The sequence below is a fragment of the Chelon labrosus genome (genome assembly GCF_963514085.1).
Source record: "Chelon labrosus genome assembly, chromosome: 14".
NCBI lineage: Eukaryota > Metazoa > Chordata > Actinopteri > Mugiliformes > Mugilidae > Chelon > Chelon labrosus.
In genome coordinates, this window is record NC_140347.1 from 88,333 (window position 1) to 114,323 (window position 25,991).

At 47.2% G+C, this 25,991-nt stretch overlaps 3 protein-coding genes across 3 annotated transcripts in view; 1 reads left to right on the top strand and 2 right to left on the bottom strand.

Annotated features, from left to right (window-relative positions):
• The window catches only part of LOC311498889 (transcription factor IIIB 90 kDa subunit-like), a 44,065-nt gene that overhangs the window by 4,514 nt on the left and 13,560 nt on the right, over window positions 1–25,991 (top strand). The window contains 11 exon segments of the mRNA XM_084559662.1: window positions 10,937–11,017; window positions 11,093–11,266; window positions 11,361–11,392; window positions 11,479–11,551; window positions 21,795–21,886; window positions 21,888–21,945; window positions 23,787–23,880; window positions 24,220–24,346; window positions 25,342–25,381; window positions 25,471–25,566; window positions 25,644–25,967. Coding sequence (XP_084415788.1) covers window positions 10,937–11,017; window positions 11,093–11,266; window positions 11,361–11,392; window positions 11,479–11,551; window positions 21,795–21,886; window positions 21,888–21,945; window positions 23,787–23,880; window positions 24,220–24,346; window positions 25,342–25,381; window positions 25,471–25,566; window positions 25,644–25,967 — 1,191 coding nt within the window.
• On the bottom strand, window positions 2,584–11,016 carry LOC311498888 (uncharacterized protein). The gene is made up of 18 exons (XM_084559661.1): window positions 10,658–11,016; window positions 9,766–9,824; window positions 9,390–9,470; window positions 9,191–9,318; window positions 8,962–9,102; window positions 8,811–8,888; window positions 7,804–7,974; window positions 7,508–7,604; window positions 7,207–7,430; window positions 6,953–7,118; window positions 6,452–6,660; window positions 6,049–6,166; window positions 5,737–5,945; window positions 5,367–5,484; window positions 5,018–5,187; window positions 4,769–4,866; window positions 4,582–4,697; window positions 2,584–4,515 (listed from the first exon to the last, which is right to left on the bottom strand). Exons 1-18 carry the CDS (start codon window positions 10,681–10,683, stop codon window positions 3,314–3,316), a joined length of 3,411 nt encoding a protein of 1,136 aa, XP_084415787.1. The 5' UTR covers window positions 10,684–11,016; the 3' UTR covers window positions 2,584–3,313.
• Window positions 12,329–21,062, bottom strand: LOC311498890 (BTB/POZ domain-containing protein 6-B-like). The gene is made up of 5 exons (XM_084559663.1): window positions 20,865–21,062; window positions 18,374–18,648; window positions 18,068–18,158; window positions 17,851–17,969; window positions 12,329–14,292 (listed from the first exon to the last, which is right to left on the bottom strand). Exons 2-5 carry the CDS (start codon window positions 18,601–18,603, stop codon window positions 13,260–13,262), a joined length of 1,473 nt encoding a protein of 490 aa, XP_084415789.1. The 5' UTR covers window positions 18,604–18,648; window positions 20,865–21,062; the 3' UTR covers window positions 12,329–13,259.

The window sequence follows — 25,991 nt, forward strand, 5'->3', positions numbered from 1 at the left end:
GTTATGTAACATACTTAATATAACTCTAATGAGTGTTCAACAGCTCATTATTTATTTAATTAAAAACATCATATTATATTAAATTACTCCAATTATATATATATACTGTCATTAATGTTGTTGCAAGCCATAAATGTTTCCTACTTTATGTGGTGGAATAATATATTTTTCAGTTTGACACAGTTTCATTTAAAAATATCTTCCCTTTAAATTGTAAAACTTCAACATTATTACTGTGATAAGCTCCCGCAAGCAACGCGGCGAATTAGCCGGCGGCTAACCCCACTAGCCTCCGCGTTAGCTCACGGCTAACTGCCGCGGCTAATTCGTGTTTAACTCCCGCGGGTCCGCGGTTAAATCCCGGTTAGCTAGCGGTTAGCTAGCGGTTAGCTCGAGGCTAACTCCGCGGTTGAGTCCGCGGCGTTAAGGTAGCGGCTAGCTAGCTCCGTTAGCTCCGCTAGCTCGCTAACATACATGCGCTATGCTGGACGGCTAGTCGTTAGCGTCTGTTAGCAGTTTAGCTATTCACTGACCTAATAAGATGAAGGAAACGGGTCAGGGATGTTGTGTCAGGAGTTTCAGCAAAGCAGCCAGATATAATTTGTGTTTAAAATAAAGGAAAAGGTCAAACATGACTGAGAAGTTGTCATTCAGTCAATGAGAAGAGCTATAGCTAAGAGGCCCAGCAGCTGTGTGAAAGAACCAAGGGAGACAGGGATGGTTTGGGGGGTTTTAATGTTTTGGCAGATCCTGTTTTCCACTGGGAGCTTAAATAGTGGCTAGCGCTGACGCGCTAGCTGCTCTGCTTTCTCTGTCTGTCATTTTACACACGCATGTTCAAATTAAGTGCTAAGAACTACTAAAATGGCTGCCTAATGTTAGCATTAGGTTAATGCATGTCTTTAATTTTTAGTGGCAAGAAATTAGTGGCTAGCTATTCGCTAACATGCTAATGGTGCCACTAATGCTACCACCAATTTCTACCACTAAAAATTAGCATTAGCCGCTAATGGTAGCAATTAACATGACCCGCTAGCCACTAATTTTAACATTGGTTTAGTGTTAGCATGTCTTTTAAGCCACTAAAAATTAAATACATGCTAATTGCTAACATGCTAATTGCTAATATGCTATTCGCTAACATGCTAATGCTGCCACTAATGCTACCACCAATTTCTTGCCACTAAAAAGTAGCATTAGCCGCTAATGTTAGCAATTAACATGACGCGCTAGCCAATGACAGACAGACACCTGTCATTGTTCAACTTAGGTGCCAAAAGCCAAAATGGCTGCCCCACATACCAGTTACTTATGTCAGTTGGAAGTTTCCCGCCTCTTTCTGTGGAGACCCTCCTCTTCTGCTGCGTGTGAGCGTGTGTATGCCCGTTGGGGCCTTGTTGTCACGGTTACCAGTTTGAATTTCAGTTAGAAGATGGCTAGAGGGAGAGAAAATGCTGAAACAAACCTCCTCGAACAGGAAGGCCTTGTGGCCAAACCGTGTTTCCAATCATTGAACCGACTTCACTTTGGGCATCTTGAGTCTTTCCTGAACGTCTAGATATGCAGTTTGTGGGTAAAATGAAGAAATGTGAGCTATAAAGAGCGATTCAAAGAAAAGATTGCTTCTGCTTTGCTCCAGAAATTTAACATGGCAGTCTATGAAGCTGTGGATGGGTGTTGCTGGCGCATCTTTGCGTCTCACGCCAAAACTATAAGACTTTACAGCTTTAGCAGACGAATTTGAGCGAGAAGACAAATTTTCCTACGTTTCTATGTATAAATTATGTCTGAGGTGTGAAATTTGTGGCCACGGGAGCAGTTTCTGTTTTATTTTTTGCCTATTTTCTTCTCTCCTCCTCACTCTACCTGCCACTCTAGCACCAACATTCCGCGCAATACACACCCATTATAAACCCTGAAATTTGAGTAAAAACCTACACAACTCTGAGGCTTCATAGTTTAAAAACGGTAAAAGTTGTCGATAAGTGAAGTGAATCGCTGAAGAGAAGGCAAGAGTACCTACGTTTTAAAATTTAAATGGAGTCTCTCGGTGAAAGTATGCCAGAGCAGTTCATTGTTGAAAATGTCTGTTGATTTTTTTTTTTTTTCGGGCTTCTCCATTCATTTCAATGGGAAATTTCTCGCGGTTTTTCGCGAATCAAAACACACGTTTTGATATATCATGTGTTGGGGTCCTCTCGCCGGTTCGGGCCGCATTAATCGGCGAAAAAGGGCGGAAAATGAATAATAAGTAAAAAAAAAAATAAAACTGCAAAGAAACACGCAGAAGATCAATAGTGGCCTCGTGCCTATGGCAAGCTATGGGAGGAGTGGCCTCGTGTCATAGGCACTCGGCACTAATAATACATTTTATTTCTAGGCGCCTTTCAGAACACCCAAGGTCACCGTCTCTGTCTCATTGTTTCTATAATCTTCTCCAATGTCTCCAGATTTATTTCCATCCACTGTTTCATTCATTGTATTGATGGTGGAGAGTCTGACCACTGACCAAAGCCTTCTCCAGCACATCCCAAAGATCCTCAATGGGGTTCAGGTCTGGACTCTGTGGTGGCCAATCCATGTGTGAACATGATATCTCATGCTCCCTGAACCACTCTTTCACAATCTGAGCCCCATGAATCCTGGCATTGTCATCTTGGAATATGATCCATTGATGGAATAACCTGGTCATTCAGTATATTCAGGTAGTCAGCTGACCTCATAATGTTGCTGAACCTAGACCTGAGCAACTGCAGCAACCCCAGATCATAGCACTGCCCCCACAGGCTTGTACAGTAGACACTAGGCATGATGGGTGCATCACTTCATCTGCCTCTCTTCTTACCCTGATGGTTCCCCACTATCCTTCCAGTTTTTAATAATGCCTTGGACAGTTCTTAACCCAGTTTTAGTAGTTTCTACAATCTCCTTAGATGTTTTCTCTGCTTGATGCATGCCAATGATTTGACCCTTCTCAAACAGACGACCACAGGATGTGTCTTTAGACATGGTTGTTGAAGAAATGAGAAGCTACTCATTGCATCAGTTGGGCTTAAATAACTTGTTGTCAGCTGAAAGATAATCACCCATGCAGTGATTATCCAATAGGAGGTGAATACCTGTTGATTAGTTAAATCCAGGTGGAGACTTTTATTTGACCAGGCAGAGTATGTCATTATTATACAGATGTAATAATTAAACAGATGTAATATTAATTAGTGAGGTCATAAATACACAGATCATCAGTTTCAGGGTTTTATTCTTCAGTGTTAAAGGTTTAGTTTCATCACATCAACACTTGGCTCCGATTCCTTCAGACATTAAATGATTCCTGTTGACCAGCACCGTCTCTCTCAGACACCGACTGGACACCCTGATGGTTTGGTTCTGGATCAGAGAGGCGGATCAATATAGACCCATCTGGCTGGACCTGGTTTGGTCCAGGTCTCTCAGGAAGCTTTTGGGAGGTCCAGCTGCTCCATCCACTGGTTGTCCCAGTTGCATGATGGGAGGGATTTAATCTTTGTGAGTTTGTGCTTTGGACCACAGGGTTCTTGCTGAAATGTCCAGAAGGGACAAAGGTTCTTGGAGGTTTTACTCTGATGTTTTGAACACTCCTCCTTTCAGTGGATCTGGTCCTGTCTGGCCTGTGATGAACTTCACTGTTTGCAGTGGACATTTGTTTGTCTCCGTCGGACGCCAGTGGTTCAGGGACAGCATCTATGGACGTGCTGTGTCTGAACTGTTGGTTGTTGATGTGGTCATGTGGTTGAAGAACTGGATGAAGCTGAACCGTCTCAGATGGCTGGTACTGGTTCATCGGACTCTCCATGGTCCCACCACTCGAGGATCTGTAACGGCTCAGATGTTGACCGGTCTCGTGTTGCTGGTTCCAGCCCAGCATGCTGGGAGGAGGATCAGCTGCGAGACTCTGCAGGTCCTGGTTTTGCTTAATGACTCCAACTTGACTAGAAGTAGACCGGTCCCAGATCAGGCCTGCATGCGAGATGCCGCCGCTGTGAAGTGTTGAAGTTTGACTCGAGCTTCCTAAATGTTCAACAGCTGGAGCATCAGGAGTCCTGGGGTATGACTCAGCGCTCAAGGCTGGGTATTCTCCACTAGTTCCTGGAGTTACCCCTCTCACTTCTAACTCCAAGCTCTGACTAAAGTCATTAGGTTGGACTCTGCCACGTGATAACGGATCGTATCTGGGAGGAGAGCTGGAGAAAGTTGGAGACAAGAAAACGTTTTGTTCTTTCATTTGTGACGTGAGATGAGATGAAACTGGACGAATAACTTGGTGGGTTTGAGTTTCTGGAGGATGATTCAGGTTTGGAGAGGTTGAGATCAGCCTGCTCTGTCCTCCTGGTACCGTGATGAAGTGGCTGGACCCAGGTTTGGGTTGTGGCCTGAAACCGGACTGAGGCAGAACTCCCTCTGTAGCCGACGTCGGATGGACCTGGTCATTTGGAGCACCGACACCATCATCCGAACCCTGATGTGAACAGTTGGAGTCTGAAGAGAAAACATGTTTAAAGCTTTATGACTGAAACCAAACTGCACCCCGACATTAAAACTGACCTTTATGGCTCTGGAATACTTTGACTGAACCAAAACCAGGAGTGGTTGATCTGAAGATCCTGTCCACAGACAGTCTGTTGACTGAACTGAGTGGATAGAAGCACCTCATCGTCATCCTGTTTGAGAATCAGACTCAAAGTCACGTCCATGTTCAGGATTTACTCTGATGGTTCTTTGATTTACTCACTTGAACTGAGATTCTCTGGAGATGAAGTTTGGTCCGTCAGCGATCAGAAGCCGGTCGTGTACGATCTCGTTCTCATAAACCATGTACCACTCTCCAACCTGGGAAAACTTCTCAGTTAGCTACAGACTTGGAGAACCTTCACAATCACCTTTACTGTATCCTCGTCTGGATTTGTTAAATAAGTTCACATAGTTCATGCTAAACCCTTATTGTAGTGTCATGTCAGTCTTTCTCAGATGAAAGTTGTACCATGGCTTTTGTCCCACAGGAGTCCAGCTGGAACTCAAAGAGGACTCTGACTCCGTCGGTCTGTTTGGGTCGACAGGTGCGGTCCAGAAGGCTGGTTCTGTCAGGATCCACCTTGGGCCAGGTGGAGGTCGGGGTTGCCACTACTGTCATGGTCCCGTCTGCAGAACAGACTGACACCACAGACGTTAATGTTGGCGCTGGTCCTGACTCAGAGACCAGGTCTGTCCAACCTGTCCTGTGTCAGTTTCATTTACGTTCATTTGTCTAGAACACGTTTTATCCTTTCTGGACCTTTTAGGCCATTTCACAGATCATGTAACTGGTAGAATGAGGTCGAGGTGGTGGTTACCAATCATGTCCTCCGTTCTGAAGAGGCAGCGTTTAGAGGTTGACGTCTGGACCTCCAGCGTTTTGGAGTCTCTCAGTAGAAGCTTAAATGTTGCATAAAAGTTTGACAGGTTGATTTCCTGGAAGCAGAAATTAAAAACAGAAAAGCTTTTGGATTGTGTCTAGAATGAATGAATGAATGATCTATGAAACTGTATACAATTAAGATTTTATTTTGATAAAGACCAGACTACATAAATTTGTCACATCAGCTTAAAGTCATTTCCTTCTAATCCCCAAAAATCTTCACCGTGAACCTGAAGGAACTTCAACTTGTTCATGGTTTCAGGAACCAGCCCAGCTGTAGACAAACATATGTGGTGGCCTCTTACTTCATAGGTGTATCCAACAGAGAACACCGGGACTTCCAGGGTGGTTCTGAGGCTGTCGTTGTAGAGCTGGTATCCTCTCTTAGCTGCCAGCTCTGAGGTCAGAGGCTCATGGTCGATGCTCACCTCCCACAGATTCTGAGCCCGAGGCAGTCGGACCACACTGAAGGAGATTCCTCCATCCAGACACTGAGCGGTCATCTCTGGAGGAACTTCCAAGGAGAACATTGTTTTAGAACAGCTCTACTCTGATGGTTCATAGCTTTCAGTTTAAACCTCCACCAAGGTGTCTGACCCAAGGAAGACTGAACTTACAGACATTGAACACTCTTGCAGTGATGGGTGTGTGGTGGTAGTAGGACAGTCTCTGGGGCATGATGGTTAAAGAGAAGGTGGTATCTATGAAGTACTGCACTACACCTCCACCCAGATACTGTTGGAGAGACGAGCTTCATCAGATACGTTCAGCATTCTCAATGTCAGGTCACGGTAAATATAATTTCTTAAGGCAGATCCAACCCGCTGGGGTATCATGTTAAGGTCTTGGCCTTTGTGACAAGGACACATTAAGGTTCTGCTCATGAGACTAATGTCACTGATAGATATTTTCAGTGTTGACAGTCGTAGAGCTAATCCTAAATACAAGAACGACAGCCACAAACCCAACGCTGTAAACAGAACAGCTACCAAAGGAAAGAGGATGTGGGTGGAGTCTCACCGTCCAGTCCACAGCGGGGTCTTCAAACGGCAGCCGGAGCTCATAGGCTCGGCTGCCGTTCATGTGAACGACTGGACTGATGCTGAAGCCTTGGTCTGGGCTCTCTGTTCTCAGCATCCGCCGCCCGTTGATCAAGACTTCCTCCAAGATCACATCAGCAGGAATATTTCCCAGGTAGACGCTGAACACCTGCTGGTCACCGGTGGTCTCTGGGGAAGAAATGGAGGCAGTGTTATATTATATATATATATAATTTATTTGCTCTATGCTCTAATACTTTGTTGAGTCATCGTTTTATTCATTAAAACAACAAAAACCACAGAAAGTTAGTTACAAACGGTCTTAAATTTAGTAAATAGTTTAGTCCCACACATACTTGTAGAAGTGATTAGAAGCTTTTGGCAGCTACGTGTTTTGACACTGTTGGTGCAGTGAGGTGATGACTGAGTCAGAGTGAAGCAGATCCATATCCTGGTCTGTAAACTGGACTCCTGAACTTACGGTTGAGACTGAAAGGCTGGCGGCAGATCAGCGGCGTGTCGAGCACTCTGAGCATTCGGTGTCTGGTGTTGATGCTGCTGCCGTCGTCATCCAGGAGAGAGAAGATGTGTTCGTATAACAGGAAGATCACATACATCTCCCTGTACACGTTGTTCACCACCAGACTCTGCAGAGAACAATCACATCTACCATCACCACCTGTTCCTCAGATCAAAGTTATTTAATCTCTCCGTCTGAAGTTTGGATGACGTTACCTTCCTGTAGCCGCCTTCTGCCCCAAAAGGAACCTTGATCTGGACCCATCCTCCTTGTTGGACCATAGTGAATCCTCTGGAGGCAGCAGTGGGTTCATCCAGCAGGACACTCTCCACCCCGAGACTGAAGCTTCGACTCTCAAATGCTGCTCCGTCCTCAACCAGAGGAGTCGCAACCAGGGGGACGTCCCACAGCAGATGGGCTCCGTCAAAAGTACCCGGATCTAAAGAAGAACAACAGCGTCCCTGAGGTTCAGACAGGAAACCAGCCTTCAGCTCAAACACGTGAGACACAGCTTACTGAGTGTGCAGGCCATGGACATGTTAATCATCACCACCATCAGCTTCTGCCTGAAGAACAGAAAAACCTGGACAACCTTGACAGGAACGCCGTCCACCTGACAACAACAACGTTCTGTTATGTAGTAGACGAGTCTGATGCTCTAAGCGTCAACGTAAGTCGAGTCCAGACCACAACCATCGTGATGGAGCAAAGGCTCTGACGTGCTGATGGCGATTTGGACTCAAAGACAAAGAAGTGAAAACATGAATCTATGGTGACTGACTGACTGACTGAACTACATTCACGTTACCCACCATCACGACCTCAGCGTGAGGCTGTGCGTTTGGAGATCGAAGCACCACCCTCTGAGGGGAGACGGTCAGGCTGTAGCCCCACCTCTGGGCCTCATTGACAGGTATGTGCACTACCTGGGCATCACTCTGCAGGAACATCAGCTGCCAGTTCAATGTGGCCGTCCTCTGCGCCTGAACAAAAGACAAACCTCAGCATCAAGTACTCGGGATTTATTTTAGTGGTTGTCACAGGGAGTTGTCCATTTCTACCTGTTCTACCTGTAACCCTCTAATTCTTTTCAAACCCGACTTCGTAGGCTTCATTTGATCCTTTATCTGCCATCACCTGACATCATGCTCATCAGGCAGCAGATCATTAAAGTCAAAGCCTCAAACAAGTTTGATGAGACTCTGATCCACTGCCAAGACGTTCACACTAAACAAGAACTAGTTCAAAGTTCAGTTCACAGAGATAAAAGTAAACTAGTTCAAGTTCATTGCATTCATTTTTGTTTCTTTTTATAAATGAGCAGCTTTGATCCGTTCTTCTGACTGAGCTGCCCATCCGTCTCCGTCTCCAGCCTCTCATATGATCTGTACTGCTTCTTTAAATAACACTGACTGTAATACTAGGGAATAACTCAAACGTTTGTGAGACTCAGCAGCTTCCGTGGTCCCGGAGGAGGCTTCTCTTTCAGCTGCACCAGCCAACCAGCCATGCTGTTTACTGGAAATCACACATCAGCTGACAACGGCCATGAAACCTTTTCTCCTTTGTTTTCCTGAACGGGGTGAACGTTGTTATTTCCCTCCAGACTGAGTGAAACTCATGTCTACGCTCACAGTTGGAAAACTGATGCGTTTCAGTTCAGGTCACAGAAATATGCAGAACACCGGACGACAGTTTGTGTGACTGTACCGATGTGGATGTTTGTTTTTACCAGAGGAACAAATGATAAGTTTAATTGATACCGACTAGTCGTGATGGAGGAGGAGCCCGTTAAAAACCCTGATTGATTGAGGTTTACCTGAGTGAAGGCCTCCTGCCACACCTGTCTGCCCTCCCCTCCCTGACCTCCACATGAAGCCTCTCTGTCCACGTTCACCTGTTGACACATCAGTCACAGGTTAAACTAACATCAGACCAGAGAGCTGAGAAGAACAACCCCATGTTCTGACCTCCATGTAGTCCTCCTCACAGATGATCTCTCTGGGAGTCCAGGTGAGACCAGAACAGGTGGCAGAAACCGACCTGCTGGTCCACCTGCCGTCACCGTCACTCACCATCACATTAAACCTGAAGGTAAACACCTCGTCGTTCTGGAAGGAGACAACACACTGACCTGATCACATCTGGTCAAGAGGAGCGACCTGGACGAGGCTCACGCCTACGGAGAGGCGGAGCTACCTGGTTGTGGGTGTAGCAGGAGTAGTACGAGGCTCTGAAGGTGGTGAAGCCGTCCATCTTGAAGGTACTGATGGTGTAACCACAGCGTGAGGCCAGCTGCTTGCTGATGGAGTGGATTTCATCTCCATCTGTGTCAGGACACAATAACGGCTTGTATTTAAGACGAAGATGAGGAAGAGGAAGAGGAAGAGCAACTTACCAAGGGCCTCGAAGCGAGGAGTCTGTCTTGAGGCCACATGGATCCACAGGTAACGATCTCGACACTCAGACTGGACGAAACCTGCCGGGACAGAAACCCTGTCAACACACCTGCTGGTCAACACACACACACACACACACACCTGCTGGTCAACACACACACACACACACACACCTGCTGGTCAACACACACACACACACACACACCTGCTGGTCAACACACACACACACACACACACACACACCTGCTGGTCAACACACACACACACCTGCTGGTCAACACACACACACACCTGCTGGTCAACACACACACACACCTGCTGGTCGGTCAACACACCTGTTCACATCCCAGACACACACCAGTAAAACCAGCTCACCTTCCAGTTGGTCTTCAGGTGTCGTTCTTTCAATGAACACGGAGCAGAAGAACATTAGTCTGAGAAAAAAAAGCAGTGAGATGTTGTTTTACTTGTGTTACCTGTGCAGGTGAGATGTTGTGTTACCTGTGTTACCTGTGCAGGTGAGATGTTGTGTTACCTGTGTTACCTGTGCAGGTGAGATGTTGTGTTACCTGTGTTACCTGTGCAGGTGAGATGTTGTGTTACCTGTGTTACCTGTGCAGGTGAGATGTTGTGTTACCTGTGCAGGTGAGATGTTGTGTTACCTGTGCAGGTGAGATGTTGTTTTACCTGTGTTACCTGTGCAGGTGAGATGTTGTTTTACCTGTGTTACCTGTGCAGGTGAGATGTTGTGTTACCTGTGCAGGTGAGATGTTGTTTTACCTGTGTTACCTGTGCAGGTGAGATGTTGTTTTACCTGTGTTACCTGTGCAGGTGAGATGTTGTGTTACCTGTGTTACCTGTGCAGGTGAGATGTTGTGTTACCTGTGCAGGTGAGATGTTGTGTTACCTGTGTTACCTGTGCAGGTGAGATGTTGTGTTACCTGTGTTACCTGTGCAGGTGAGATGTTGTGTTACCTGTGCAGGTGAGATGTTGTTTTACTTGTGTTACCTGTGCAGGTGAGATGTTGTGTTACCTCTGTTACCTGTGCAGGTGAGATGTTGTGTTACCTGTGTTACCTGTGCAGGTGAGATGTTGTGTTACCTGTGTAGGTGAGATGTTGTGTTACCTCTGTTACCTGTGCAGGTGAGATGTTGTGTTACCTCTGTTACCTGTGTTACCTGTGCAGGTGAGATGTTGTGTTACCTGTGTAGGTGAGATGTAGTGTTACCTGTGTTACCTGTGCAGGTGAGATTGTGTTGAACTCACCCAATGAGGAACACAGCAGTTTTCATGTTGATGCTGCAGAAACAGAAATACTTTGAAGTGTGTTTGACTCTTTGCGGAGGAGAAGCTCCGCCTCTTCAGCCAGGTGAGCTAATCACCTGGTTGTCATGGTAACAGGGCAGAGCATCAGGTGAGTCTGATTGAGTCTGATTAGAGCTGGTTGTTGAAAGTAGAACTATGCAGGAGTAAATTCAAGTGAAACAGGAACCGTAAACTGATTGATTGACTTTACTTCCTGATGGTGTCGGTCTCTGTCTGCAGGTCCAGTTAAAGCTCCACTTCTTGGTTCTGGGTTCCACACCAGTGCCGGTAAAGAGTCCAGAGCTCAGACCTTACAGAGCGGTAAGTACCTCACCACCTGTAGTACCTGTAGAGGGTGCATCACGTGGTCACGGAGGTGTGTCTCTCTGTCTGCAGCCAAACGTCAGATCCAGCAGCTGGGCAGTCAGCTGCAGCTCAATCAACACTGTCTGGACACGGCCTTCAACTTCTTCAAGCTGGTGGTCAGTAAACACCTGACCCGGGGACGCAAGACGGAGCACGTCATCGCTGCGTGCCTCTACCTGGTGTGTCGCACTGAAGGGACACCACGTATCCTAGCAACCGCTGCCATTAATCTTCTGTTTGAACCTCAGTGAGCGTCCGCTGTCAGAGCTTCTGCTGCTTTTCCTTAGCTGTGTTTCAGACATGTTGCTGGACCTGAGCGACCTGCTGCAGGTACGACTCTCCTCACACCTGTCTCTCCTCACACCTGTCTCACAGACTCTCTGGTCACACGAGTCACTGTTATTTCATGTGTCCAGGTGAATGTTTACATCCTGGGAAAGACCTTCCTGCTGTTGGCCCGTGAGCTCTGCATCAACGCTCCAGCCATCGGTGAGTTACTCTCTGAACGCGTTTTGTTATGTGACCCAGAGCGCGGCGTTAAACCAACAACCTCATCAGGTGAATTATTAACATGATGTGACGACAACATTATAAAGAGTAGGACAGGAACAAATAGAACTGGGATCCAAGACACAACTAGAACAGAGATGTCTACAGAATCCCTCTGAAACCTACAGGGTTGTGGGTTATGAAAGCTCTAAGGCAGGTGACCCCCCCCCCCCCCCCCCCCCAGGCTGCAGGTCCTGATGCCACCTAGAGTCCTGAAGGCCTGGGCTGAACAGCTGGAGGGAGACAGTTCCACCACCCTTCAAGTCTTCTGTTCTAGTAGCGGTTACTAAACACTCAGACTTCAGGCCAGTGGCCCTTACATCAGTCGTGATGAAGCTGATCCTTCAGTCCATAAACTCTGTGGTCTGGACTGAGGGGACCCCCTACAGTTTGCCTACCACCCTAACAGATCAGTGGATGACACAGTGGTCCTGGCGCTTCAGTCCACACACCAGGGCCACAGTGAGGCCGGACTGAGACATCAGCCCCTGATCCAGGTCTACAGAGGACTCATTGAGAGCATTCTCACTGGCGGCATCACCACCAAGGCTGAGAGCTCTTCAACGAGTCATCAAGACTGCAGAGAGGATCATGGGCTCTGACCTCCCCTCCACAGACACACTTTATATCCAGCGCTGCAGGAGAAAGACCCAGAGCATTACCAGCGACCACCACCACCCAGCTCACTCTCTGAATATACAACCTGAGACACCACAGACCAGAGAACATCAGCACTCACAGGTCACACTTCTAATAACCAAGGACTTAATTACCACACCCCCACCTCATTCTCACCATGAACACCTCTCTACAGACATCTGGACTTTTTTTGAGAAGACGTTTCATCTGAGTATCTTCTTCAGTTCTAGAGGACTGGTGGGAAGTCTGAGGTGCTCTATGGACTCTTGTCCGTCTGAGGCTCCAGTGTCAAGGTGTGAATGAGACTGAAACTTCTTGGGGACAGAAGTTAAAACTGTATTGTTAATAGATGTCAGATTAAATCTCAGTCCACCTCCTCTGTTCAGTGAAGGTTTTTCCAGTCTGACATAGATGGCTTCCTTTACTCCTCTTTCAAACCATCGGTCTTCTCTGGCTATGATCTGGACGTTGTTATCTTCAAAGGAGTGTCCTTTGTCCCTCAGGTGGACACTCCTTTGAAGATAACAATGGTGGTGAAACGTCTTCTCAGAACTCTACAGGTCCACAATCACATCACACACCTCCCAGACTGGACCTTTTATTTATTCACCACAATGTGTAATAATCTTATCTGTGCAGTTACCTACTGTGTACTTTTATGTTTGTATGTTTTATACTTTACCTTCAATGTTAATATAAAAAGACTGACTCAGGGAACCTCACCCAAGCATTCCAGTAAAACCTACCCTACTCTATTTCTGTTCTATTCTGTCAGAGAGTGAAGTTAAACAAACATTTATCTACTGAGGACACATAGATGTGGCTGAACCTCATTTATTAAAAACATCTGTCATGATGAAAAGTAAAATAAAAACAAACACCAGCACACTTAAAACCAGACGGTCCATCAATGACCGATCAGTTTTCAGGTCACTGGTCCTTCAGTCAGAACCAGAGACACGGTCTCTGACGTCCTCGCTGTGGACTAACTGGTCCATCAGGCTCTGGTTCAACAGTAGAAGACCAGTTCTGGGATTTGTCCTCCCTGTACTCCGGTGCCGTTGGTGCTGTCTGATGAACACTGGAACTGGAAGGTCACTCTCCCACACTGAACCTCGGTCATGCCCTCCTGACCGAAGTAGCTCAGCTCGTTCCCATCCAGGATGGCGCTGACTGTGTAGAAGGCGTCCTGCTCCACCTGGACCGGGTGTTCAAACCACACAGGAAACGTGCTGCTCGACCCGTCTGACAGGAACTTGGTGTAGTTCTGGGCCACAATGGTTCCCTGCCTCTTCAGTTCAATTCTTACCTTGTACTCGGCCTTCCCGCCGCTGGACCCGTAAAGACTGAGCCCAGCCATGAAAATCCTCCGATCCACCGCAAACTGGATGCTGTCGCACCGGCCCTTGTAACGCCACTGGTTGCTGCGGTACGCTGAGGACTGGAAGCGGTGGCACCTGTGCGGTACCAGGCCGGCCCGCTTCACGACAGGGAAGTCCAGCCTCGGTTTGTTGGAGGCCGTGAACCACAGGAAGATGTTGTTGGTCTCTTTCAGTGTCAGCACGTCCGACTGTGCTGCTCCATCTGCAAACTCCTGCAGCGTCATGGAGGGGATCCGGACCAGGTATAGAGCCTTACCCAGTGCCGTCCGCTGGTTCCTGGGCGTTACCACCAGGCCTTGCCGCCGACACTCAGCTGCTGCCCAGCTCAGCGCCGCCTGAAACACCACAACCTCGGTGGTGTTGAGCGTTTCTCTCTGCAGGATGATCTCCAGAGTCGGCAGGTCGATCTCACAGAAGCCTTCAGAGCGTAACGCCAGCTCAGCCTGAGCATCGATCACCTCCCAGCAGCGCTCGGTCAGCTCCGGCTCCTCAAACAGCCGGCTCTGGGACAGGAGTACACAGGCGTTCTTCACCTCCAGGCTCGTCTCCAGGAAGCTGACGCAGGCCTTGGCCAGGGCAGGGACGATGTACTTCTTAGCAGCATACAGTGTGGCCAGAACGGTGTCGGGCTCCAGATCAATCTCATCACTGTACATGTACCTGAGACAACAGAGCATGGACATGAGACGTCTGAGACATGAGACATCTGAGACAAAGTAAATCCATAGAGGACCACATGGAGTTCAAATGATTTCTACTTCCCCTGTGTCACCAGTACTTTGGACTTTATTTATCACAGTAGATTCAGGTTAAATAAGCATAAATTGCTGCTGCTTATGTTTTTACTGTTCAGCAAATAGTGGTGTCAGAGATTAATAGAGCCAGGTGATTGTTTCTGTGTGTTGTGCTCCAAGAAGCTAATTTACGCTACTAGCGGCGTCACCAAGGAGACCCCGGTCACAGAACAGCTGATCACGCATCCAACAAGTCGTTTGATGTGAGCTACATCTACAGCTGACGTACCGGCGTCAATGACTGATGGTGTTCATTGTAGAACATGATTTATCACTGACGATCACTCAACCTCTTATAGATCTGTGTAAAAATATAGATGTTGATAAAATGCTTTGACTAAACTGTTTTAAATCAGCTTGTTCAGTTATATGAACACCAGTAGTAACCAGTAGTAACCAGTATTATACTGGACAGTTATCAGTTATCAGAGGTCATTATTTGTTCTGAACAACTGATGTTCACTGTTGCTCTGTAACTGATTATAAACGTTTTTATATAAATGGTCCTTTACTGATTTAAATGATTGTTAACTGAATAATTCCTCAGATTAATTATCCACATGCTCTATAACATCTAACTGAATAATTCCTCAGATTAATTATCCTGATGCTCTATAACATCTAACTGAATAATTCCTCAGATTAATTATCCACATGCTCTATAACATCTAACTGAATAATTCCTCAGATTAATTATCCTCATGCTCTATAACATCTAACTGAATAATTCCTCAGATTAATTATCCATATGCTCTATAACATCTAACTGAATAATTCCTCAGATTAATTATCCTGATGCTCTATAACATCTAACTGAATAATTCCTCAGATTAATTATCCACATGCTCTATAACATCTAACTGAATAATTCCTCAGATTAATTATCCTGATGCTCTATAACATCTAACTGAATAATTCCTCAGATTAATTATCCTGATGCTCTATAACATCTAACTGAATAATTCCTCAGATTAATTATCCTGATGCTCTATAACATCTAACTGAATAATTCCTCAGATTAATTATCCACATGCTCTATAACATCTAACTGAATAATTCCTCAGATTAATTATCCTCATGCTCTATAACATCTAACTGAATAATTCCTCAGATTAATTATCCACATGCTCTATAACATCTAACTGAATAATTCCTCAGATTAATTATCCTCATGCTCTATAACATCTAACTGAATAATTCCTCAGATTAATTATCCTCATGCTCTATAACATCTAACTGAATAATTCCTCAGATTAATTATCCTCATGCTCTATAACATCTAACTGAATAATTCCTCAGATTAATTATCCTGATGCTCTACAACATCTAATTGAATAATTCCTCAGATTAATTATCCACATGCTCTATAACATCTAACTGAATAATTCCTCAGATTAATTATCCTGATGCTCTATAACATCTAACTGAATAATTCCTCAGATTAATTATCCTCATGCTCTATAACATCTAACTGAATAATTCCTCAGATTAATTATCCACATGCTCTATAACATCTAACTGAATAATTCCTCAGATTAATTATCCTCATGCTCTATAACATCTAACTGAATAATTCCTCAGATTAATTATCCTCATGCTCTATAACATCTAACTGAATAATTCCTCAGATTAATTATCCTCATGCTCTACAACATCTAACTGAATAATTCCTCAGATTAATTATCCTGATGCTCTACAACATCTAACTGAATAATTCCTCAGATTAATTATCCTCATGCTCTATAACATCTAACTGAATAATTCCTCAGATTAATTATCCTGATGCTCTATAACATTATGACCTTTAGTTTCTAACAATCGTTCAGATCACTGGTGGAGCCGTGATGGATCTGGAGGTGTGAGGTGTCTCACCCTGTGACGCTGCTTTAAGCTCTAATCTCCATTTACACAGACCTCTAATTTCAGATTGTAGATTATCTCGTACTCTGTTTATACCAACACCAGAAAAAGTTCAGGCTCAAGCCCCAAAGACACAACCAGCTCATGTTTAGAGACACAGAGAGACATCTTAAAGACTCCTGAAGTAGCCCTAAGGTCACTGTCCTCTGTGCTGGACATGGAGACCTCCTGAGGTCACTGTCCTCTGTGTTGGACATGGAGACCTCCTGAGGTCACTGTCCTCTGTGCTGGACATGGGGACCTCCTGAGTTGGACATGGAGACCTCCTGAGGTCTCTGTCCTCTGTGTTGGACATGGAGACCTCCTGAGTTGGACATGGAGACCTCCTGAGGTCTCTGTTCTCTGTGCTGGGCATGGAGGAGACCTCCTGAGGTCTCTGTCCTCTGTGCTGGACATGGAGACCTCCTAAGGTCTCTGTCCTCTGTGTTGGACATGGAGACCTCCTGAGGTCTCTGTCCTCTGTGTTGGACATGGAGACCTCCTGAGTTGGACATGGAGACCTCCTGAGGTCTCTGTCCTCTGTGCTGGACATGGAGACCTCCTGAGGTCTCTGTCCTCTGTGTTGGACATGGAGGAGACCTCCTAAGGTCTCTGTCCTCTCTGCTGGACATGGAGACCTCCTGAGGTCTCTGTCCTCTGTGTTGGACATGGAGACCTCCTGAGTTGGACATGGAGACCTCCTGAGGTCTCTGTCCTCTGTGCTGGACATGGAGACCTCCTGAGGTCTCTGTCCTCTGTGTTGGACATGGAGACCTCCTGAGTTGGGCATGGAGACCTCCTGAGGTCTCTGTTCTCTGTGCTGGACATGGAGACCTCCTGAGGTCTCTGTTCTCTGTGCTGGACATGGAGGAGACCTCCTAAGGTCTCTGTTCTCTGTGTTGGACATGGAGGAGACCTCCTAAGGTCTCTGTCCTCTGTGTTGGACATGGAGGAGACCTCCTAAGGTCTCTGTCCTCTCTGCTGGACATGGAGACCTCCTGAGGTCTCTGTCCTCTGTGTTGGACATGGAGACCTCCTGAGTTGGACATGGAGACCTCCTGAGGTCTCTGTCCTCTGTGCTGGACATGGAGACCTCCTGAGGTCTCTGTCCTCTGTGTTGGACATGGAGACCTCCTGAGTTGGACATGGAGACCTCCTGAGGTCTCTGTTCTCTGTGCTGGACATGGAGACCTCCTGAGTTGGACATGGAGACCTCCTGAGGTCTCTGTCCTCTGTGCTGGACATGGAGACCTCCTGAGGTCTCTGTCCTCTGTGTTGGACATGGAGACCTCCTGAGTTGGACATGGAGACCTCCTGAGGTCTCTGTTCTCTGTGCTGGACATGGAGACCTCCTGAGGTCTCTGTTCTCTGTGCTGGACATGGAGGAGACCTCCTGAGGTCTCTGTCCTCTGTGTTGGACATGGAGGAGACCTCCTAAGGTCTCTGTGCTCTGTGTTGGACATGGAGGAGACCTCCTAAGGTCTCTGTCCTCTGTGCTGGACATGGAGACCTGGTGTGGACTCACTTTAACAGGAGGAGGAAAGCTGCCGGCTCCACATCAGGAATGTGGATCACAGATTGACCTTCGGCCAGATCTCCATAAAACATGGCACCAAACACCGAGCTGCCCACGGCCAGGACATACTGCACGACAAGACAGGACAGGAAGTCCAAGACAGGAAGTCCAAGACAGGAAGCAGACGAAGAAGACGTGACAGGAAGTAGATTCTGAGGTTCTGTACCTTGTGAGCAGGAACGGTCAGAGTTTCTCCTGGAGCGCCGACGATGAAGTGAACGTCAGCCATTTGTTCGTTGTTGAACATCAGAGCGTTCCTGCACATTTACAGACCCCCCCCCCCCCCCAAGGGTTAGGGTTAGTGACCGGCAACAGACAAACAGCTTACCTGTCTCTGGGGGGGGGCGTAGTCTACACCTGTCTCTGAGGGGCGGGCAGTAGTTTACCTCTCTCTGACGGTGGGGGGGGGGGGGGGGGGGGGGGCGGGGCCGTAGCCTACACCTGTGTCTCTGAGGGGCGGGGCGTAGTGTACCTTTCTCTGAGGGTGGGCGGGGCCTGCCAGTCTTCGGTCTCCACTGCCTCGTCGTCGTCGTCGTCCTCGTCGTCGTCCTCGTTTGTTTCCTCGTCGTCGTCGTGTTCGTCCGCCGGTTCGGGTTCACACAGTTGGATGAAACTCTTCTTCGCCTCCATCGCCTCCATCACCTCCACCTCCTCCACCTCCTCGCTGTGAGGGAGGCTGGTGGAGAACAGTTCAGCAGCCATGTTGTCCTCCGCCTCTTCCTCCTCCCTTACAGCATGTCTGATAATCTGAGGATTATAATCCATCAGATGGTTCTGGAGCCACAACAAACAATAAACAAACAGTACTGTTGTCTGTAACCATGGCGATACGCCCACTTCCTGTCTATGAAGATGATGAACCTCCTCCATCTTGAAGATCAGTGTCTCCACCTAAGGCCCAGCGTGGGTGGAGCTGAGGCTAAAGACAGCTAGCTAGCTAGCTACCCACCTGTCAATCTAACAGGCCACGCCCCTTACCTCTGCAGAACCTTTGATCTAATCAGGTGAAACTAGTTTTAGTAGCAGGATGGAAACATGCTGATTCAATACGTAGGTCTATGACAGACTCTGGTGGATCGGTTCTGCTTTAATGAAGTCAGATTAAACCACAGCGAGTTCTGACTGAGGACTCAAAGAGGAACTGATTTACAACCTGGACCTGGTTTCTAGAATAGACCGAGACACATGGGAGTGACTGGGGCACCGAGACACATGGGAGTGACTGGGGCACCGAGACACATGACTGGGGCACCGAGACACATGGGAGAGACTGGGGCACAGAGACACATGGGAGAGACTGGGGCACCGAGACACATGGGAGTGACTGGGGCACCGAGACTCAGCCTCTAAACAACATTATCTGCTGTGAAACTCGTTCATTTCACTAATATTTAGTTATGAGACTCTAGTGCTGTTCCACACAGTCAGAGTTACCTGTTATCATCATCCAGGGTCTGTAGATTGACCTACAGACCCTGGATGATGTCATCTGACCTGGATGATGTCATCTCTGAGCGCCACGCGCAACCATGACGGTTAGCTTGTTTACCTGTAATTAGCTGCTGCTAGTTTTTTACCACATGGCTGAATATTAATAAGTAGCAAATTACAGGTAAACAAGCCGACCGTCGCGGGTGTGCGTGGCGCTCAGAGATGACATCATCCAGGTCCGATGACATCGTCCAGGTCAGATGACATCATCCAGGGTCTGTAGATTGACCTGATAACAGGTAACTCTGACTCAGTGTGGAACAGCACTAGAGTCTCATAACTAAATATTAGAGAAATGAACGAGTTTCACAGCAGATAATGTTGTTTAGAGGCTGAGTCTCGGTGCCCCAGTCACTCCCATTTGTCTCGGTGCCCCAGTCACTCCCATTTGTCTCGGTGCCCCAGTCACTCCCATGAGTCTCGGTGCCCCAGTCACTCCCATGTGTATCGGTGCCCCAGTCACTACCATTTGTCTCGGTGCAACAGTCACTTCCATTATATAGATATACGCTGATCTAATTAATGGGTCGGTGCCCCAGTCACTCCCACTATATAGATATACGCTGATCTAATTAATGAGTCGGTGCCCCAGACACTCCCACTATATAGATATAAGCTGATCTAATTAATGGGTCGGTGCCCCAGTCACTCCCACTATATAGATATACGCTGATCTAATTAATGGGTCGGTGCCCCAGTCACTCCCACTATATAGATATACACTGATCTAATTAATGGGTCGGTGCCCCAGTCACTCCCACTATATAGATATACAGTGATCTAATTAATGGGTCGGTGCCCCAGTCACTCCCATGTGTCTCGGTGCCCCAGTCACTCCCATTATATAGATATACACTGATCTAATTAATGGGTCGGTGCCCCAGTCACTCCCATGTGTCTCGGTGCCCCAGTCACTCCCACTATATAGATATACACTGATCTAATTAATGGGTCGGTGCCCCAGTCACTCCCATGTGTCTCGGTGCCCCAGTCACTCCCACTATATAGATATACACTGATCTAATTAATGGGTCGGTGCCCCAGTCACTCCCATGTGTCTCGGTGCCCCAGTCACTCCCACTATATAGATATACACTGATCTAATTAATGGGTCGGTGCCCCAGTCACTCCCATGTGTCTCGGTGCCCCAGTCACTCCCACTATATAGATATACACTGATCTAATTAATAGGTGCAAATGACACAAGAAACAAGGTCCAGGTTGTAAAAATTAGTAGTTCCCCTTTAAGAACCGGGTCACCATGTAGGACCAGAGGTGTTCTGGACAGCTGGTCCCGTTCTAACAGGTCTGGTTCTGGTCCAGCTCGCTGCTGGCTCCATCAGTCACCTATCAATGATCAACATACATCGACCAGACCTCCTGGTACAGGTCCGTTCATCTTCCGTCATGGTGTTGAACCTGAAGCGAGTCAGTAACCGGACTGGACCGGTGCCGGTGTCGGTGTGGTTTACCTGCGACTCAACTCCGACGCCGTTGTTCGTGTCCAGACGCCTTTTTACCGCGGCTCCTCTTCACCTCCTCTTCGTCTCCTCCTCGTCTCCTCTTCACCTCCTCTTGGTCTCCTCGTCTCCTCCTCTTCGTCTCCTCCTCTTCGTCTCCTCCTCTTCACCTCCTCTTCGTCTTCTCCTCGTCTCCTCTTCACCTCCTCTTGGTCTCCTCGTCTCCTCCTCTTCACCTCTTCCTCGTCTCCTCCTCGTCCTCGCCTCCTCCTCGTCTCCTCCTCCTCGCCTCCTCCTGTGGTCCTAAATGTTGCGGACTCGCCGCAGCGCGGTACAGAAGCGACACTTTGACGGAGCTGCGTCCACAGACGCGGAGCCGCGCAGGAAGTCAGACACCGGAAGTGCCCCGAGCTTCCGGCACATTTTCAAAATAAAAGTCCTGAGAGAGGCTAATGGGTTAATCTAACCCATAAATAATTTCTGTTTGACAAAGTAATAGGAAGTAAAAGTAACTCTAACAGTAGTTGGAGAAACATCATCTATAATAAAATTATCTGACAAATTAATAATTGTTCTTCATATTCATCCTCTTCATCCACTTCCTTCCTCTACCCTCCTCCTCCTCCCCCTTCTCTTCTTTCCTCCTCCTCCTCTTCCTCTTTCTCCTCCTCCTCCTCCTCCTCTTTCTCCTCTTCCTCTTCTTCTTTCTCCTCCTCCTCTTTCTCCTCTTCCTCTTCTTCTTTCTCCTCCTCCTCTCCTCCTCCTCCTCTTTCTCCTCTTCCTCTTCTTCTTTCTCCTCCTCCTCCTCTTTCTCCTCTTCCTCTTCTTCTTTCTCCTCCTCCTCCTCTTTCTCCTCTTCCTCTTCTTCTTTCTCCTCCTCCTCCTCCTCCTCCTCCTCCTCCTCCTCCTCCTCCTCTTTCTCCTCCTCCTCCTCTTCCTCAGACCCCTGCCTGTACATCCCTCGCTTTGCTCACATGTTGGACTTTGGGATGAAGACTCATGAGGTTTCCATGACGGCTCTTCGTCTCGTTCAGCAGGATGAAGAAGGGACTGATGCGCACAGGACGCCGTCCCTCTGGACTCTGTGGAGCAGGTACAACATTGAGGCCATCACCGTGGCAACAGCACACGCCATGAGGCAGTCACTCAGACACTGTGTGTAATACACCTGTATACCTATACCAGTCAGAAGTTTGGACACACCCTCTCATTTAATGGTCTTTCTTTATTTTTATGATTATTTACGTTCTAGATTCTCACTGAAGACGTCAACACTATGAATGAACACCTGGAGTTATGTAGTAAACAAACAGTGTGAAATAACTGAACATGATTCATATTTAGATTCTTCTAAGTAGCCTCCCTTTGTTGACGGCGCTGTAAACCCTTGGTCTTCTCTCAGTGAGCTTCATGATGGAGTCACCTGAGATGGTTTTCACTTCACAGGTGAGCCTTGTCAGGGTTACTTTGTGGTTGGGACCATCAGTCAGGTTGGTGCACAGCTGACAGCCCTATTTGACAACCATCAAACTCTACGATGAAACTGACTGACATGAGGACGTCCCCAGGAAAGAAGGACCAAGAGTCACCTCTGCTGCTGAGGATAAGTTCATCCAGTCACCAGCCTCAGAAATCACAAGTTACCACCACCTCAGATTAGAGCCCAGGTCAATGGCACAGAGTTCTATTAGCAGACACATCTCTACATCAACTGTTCAGAGGAGACTGCACCAATCAGGCCTTTATGGTCAAACAGCTGCTAGAAAACCACCACCAAGGAAAAGCAACAAGCAGAAGAGATTTGTTTGGGCCAAGAAACACAAGGAGTGGACATTAGACCAGTGGAAATCTGTGCTTTGGGCTGATGCGAACAAATGTGAGATCTTTGGTTCCAACCACCGTGTCTTTGTGTGATGCAGAAAAGGTGAACAGATGGTCTCTACATGAATGGTTCCAACCGTGGAGCATGGAGGAGGAGGTGTGATGGTGTGTGTGTGGGGGGGGGGGGGGGGGGGGGGGGCTTTGATGGTGACACTGTTGGGGATTTATTAAAACTTAAAGGCTCACTGAACCAGCATGGCTACCACAGCATCCTGCAGCTACATGCTATCCCATCTGGTTTGTGTTTAGTTGGACCATCATTTATTCTTCAACAGGACAATGACTCCAAACACACCTCCAGGCTGTGTAAGGGCTATTTGACCAAGAAGGAGAGTGATGGAGTGATGGACCAGATGACCTGGCCTCCACAGTCGCCTGACCTAAACCCAATAGAGATGGTTTGGGATGAGATGGACCTCAGAGTGAAGACAAAAGGACCAACAAGTGCTCAGCATCTCTGGGAACTCCTTCAAGACTGTTGGTAAACCATCTCAGGTGACGACCTCATGAAGCTCATCCAGAGAAAGTCAAGCGTGTGTAAAGCAGTAATCAGAGCAAAGGGTGTCTACTCTGAGGACTCTAATATATGAATCATGTTCAGTTATTTCACACTGTTTTGTTTACTACATAATTCCACATGTGTTCATTCATAGTGTTGACGTCTTCAGTGAGAATCTACAACGTAAATAATCATGAAAATAAAGAAAAACCATTAAATGAGAGGGTGTGTCCAAACTTTTGACTGGTAGTATATAGAATAGAATGTCTTTATTGTCGTTGTAGTAGTATACACTAATACACTAATATAGTACAGTAGCCACACATACACATATACAGTAGACCTGTTTGTTTTTATTAACTTTATGAGCCTGTTATTAAAGACTGTTAATTTTTTTATGAAGCACTTCGTAATGTTGATTTGAAAAATACAAATAAAGATTATTATTATTATTATTATTATTGCTGTTAGCTGCTACATAGCTAGCTCTTTAGACCAAACAACCAACAAATTCTTCTCCTCTTCCTCCTTCTCCTCTTCCTCCTCTTCCTCAGCTCTCCTTGTCGCTGCTCGGATGCATAAATTTCGTCGTTCGGTGAAGGATGTGATCAGCGTGGTAAAGGTCTGCCAGACCACTCTGAGGAAGAGGTGAGTACAACAGGTAGCAGGTCTCACCAGATCACCGTAGATCTCAGTAGGTCACAATATGTCCCAGTGGATTACAGCAGATAACAGATCACTGAAGATCTCAGTAGATCACAGTAGACCCCTGTTAATCTCAGTCGATCCTGGTAGATCCAAGTAGATCTCTGCAGATCTCAGTAGATTACACTAGATAATAGATCAGAGAAGATCATATAGATTTTAGTAGATCACAGTGGATCCCTGTCAATCTCAGTAGATCCTGGTATTTCCCAGTAGATCTCTGTAGATTACAATACATTAAATGGATCTCAGTAGATCTCAGTCCTGTCTTTTTCCCTGCAGGTTAACAGAGTTTGAGGACACGCCCACAAGTCAACTGACCATTGATGAGTTCATGAAAGTAGATCTGGAGCAGGAGTGTGATCCTCCATCCTTCACCGCTGGACAGCACAAAGTCAAGATGCAGCAGGTAGACCCCACTATCTGATTGGCTGTAGCAGGTAGATCCCTTTGTCTCTGATTGGTTGTAGCAGGTAGATCCCTTGTCTCTGATTGGCTGTAGCAGGTAGATCCCTTTGTCTCTGATTGGTTGCAGCAGGTTTGTCTCCGATTGGTTGCAGCAGGTTTGTCTCCGATTGGTTGCAGCAGGTTTGTCTCTGATTGGTTGTAGCAGGTAGATCCCTTTGTCTCTGATTGGTTGCAGCAGGTTTGTCTCTGATTGGTTGTAGCAGGTAGATCCCTTTGTCTCTGATTGGTTGTAGCAGGTAGATCCCTTTGTCTCTGATTGGTTGTAGCAGGTAGATCCCTTTGTATCTGATTGGTTGCAGCAGGTAGATCCCTTTGTATCTGATTGGTTGCAGCAGGTTTGTCTCTGATTGGTTGCAGCAGGTTTGTCTCTGATTGGTTGCAGCAGGTAGATCCCTTTGTCTCTGATTGGTTGCAGCAGGTAGATCCCTTTGTCTCTGATTGGTTGTAGCAGGTAGATCCCTTTGTCTCTGATTGGTTGCAGCAGGTAGATCCCTTTGTCTCTGATTGGTTGCAGCAGGTAGATCCCTTTGTCTCTGATTGGTTGCAGCAGGTAGACCCCTTTGTCTCTGATTGGTTGCAGCAGGTAGATCCCTTCGTCTCTGATTGGTTGCAGCAGGTTTGTCTCTGATTGGTTGTAGCAGGTAGATCCCTTTGTCTCTGATTGGTTGCAGCAGGTAGATCCCTTTGTCTCTGATTGGTTGCAGCAGGTAGACCCCCTTTGTCTCTGATTGGTTGCAGCAGGTAGACCCCTTTGTCTCTGATTGGTTGCAGCAGGTAGATCCCTTCGTCTCTGATTGGTTGCAGCAGGTAGATCCCTTCGTCTCTGATTGGTTGCAGCAGGTTTGTCTCTGATTGGTTGCAGCAGGTAGATCCCTTTGTCTCTGATTGGTTGCAGCAGGTAGTAAAGCAGTTAACGACTTTCCATTTATTATGCAGCTGGAGCAGGAGCTGGCCAGGAAGCTGGATGAGGTTGAAGGTGAGTTACAAACTTAGACTAAAGATGTCCTCTGTCTCTGAGTCACTCAGGAAACTTTAAAGGACTGAACCTTGTCGCATTCCCATCAGGAGAGATCAGCTGCTACAAAGACGAGATTGAAACCGAGCTGGAGAAAAGCCGACCGAAGCTGAGAGGAATCTACGCTGCCTACACCAAAGAAATCGGTTGGTGGTGCTCCTGCGTCGACTGACTGATCAAAACACAAACAGAAACATTCAACAGTTTCTAAATTGTCTTTCAGACCCAGAGGATGTGGAGGATTTGTCCTCAGCATCTGAGCCAGAGGAGAAGGAGGTCGAGGACGCTGAGCTCCAAGCGGCGACAGAGCACCTTACCCAGGACTTCCTCTGTCAGGTGATCCAGGAGGAGGAGGGGCGGGGCGACAAGACTGAAGACAGTGTGTGTGAGCAGGAGGCGGGGCAAGAAAAGGATGGAGCGGGGGCACACTGTCAGGTCGCCCCTCTGGCCGCCATCCTGGGTACCCTGCCGAGCGCCACCAGCCTGGGCCTCCAGCAGACCTTCCAGACCTTTGACAAGGAAGACGAGACGGACGAGAAACAGGACGGTGAGTAGATGGCAAACATCAGGG

Coding starts and splice junctions, on each gene's coding strand:
- LOC311498888 (XM_084559661.1), bottom strand. CDS start 10,683: ATGAAAACTGCTGTGTTCCTCATTGG. Junction 9,471..9,765: donor ACCTGAAGACCAACTGGAAG/GTGAGCTGGTTT, acceptor CTGTCCCGGCAG/GTTTCGTCCAGTCTGAGTGT. Junction 7,431..7,507: donor GTCCATGGCCTGCACACTCA/GTAAGCTGTGTC, acceptor GTTCTTCTTTAG/ATCCGGGTACTTTTGACGGA.
- LOC311498890 (XM_084559663.1), bottom strand. CDS start 18,603: ATGGCTGCTGAACTGTTCTCCACCAGCCTCCCTCACAGCGAGGAGGTG. Junction 17,970..18,067: donor TGACCGTTCCTGCTCACAAG/GTACAGAACCTC, acceptor CTTGTCGTGCAG/TATGTCCTGGCCGTGGGCAG. Junction 14,293..17,850: donor GCTTTCCTCCTCCTGTTAAA/GTGAGTCCACAC, acceptor CTGTTGTCTCAG/GTACATGTACAGTGATGAGA.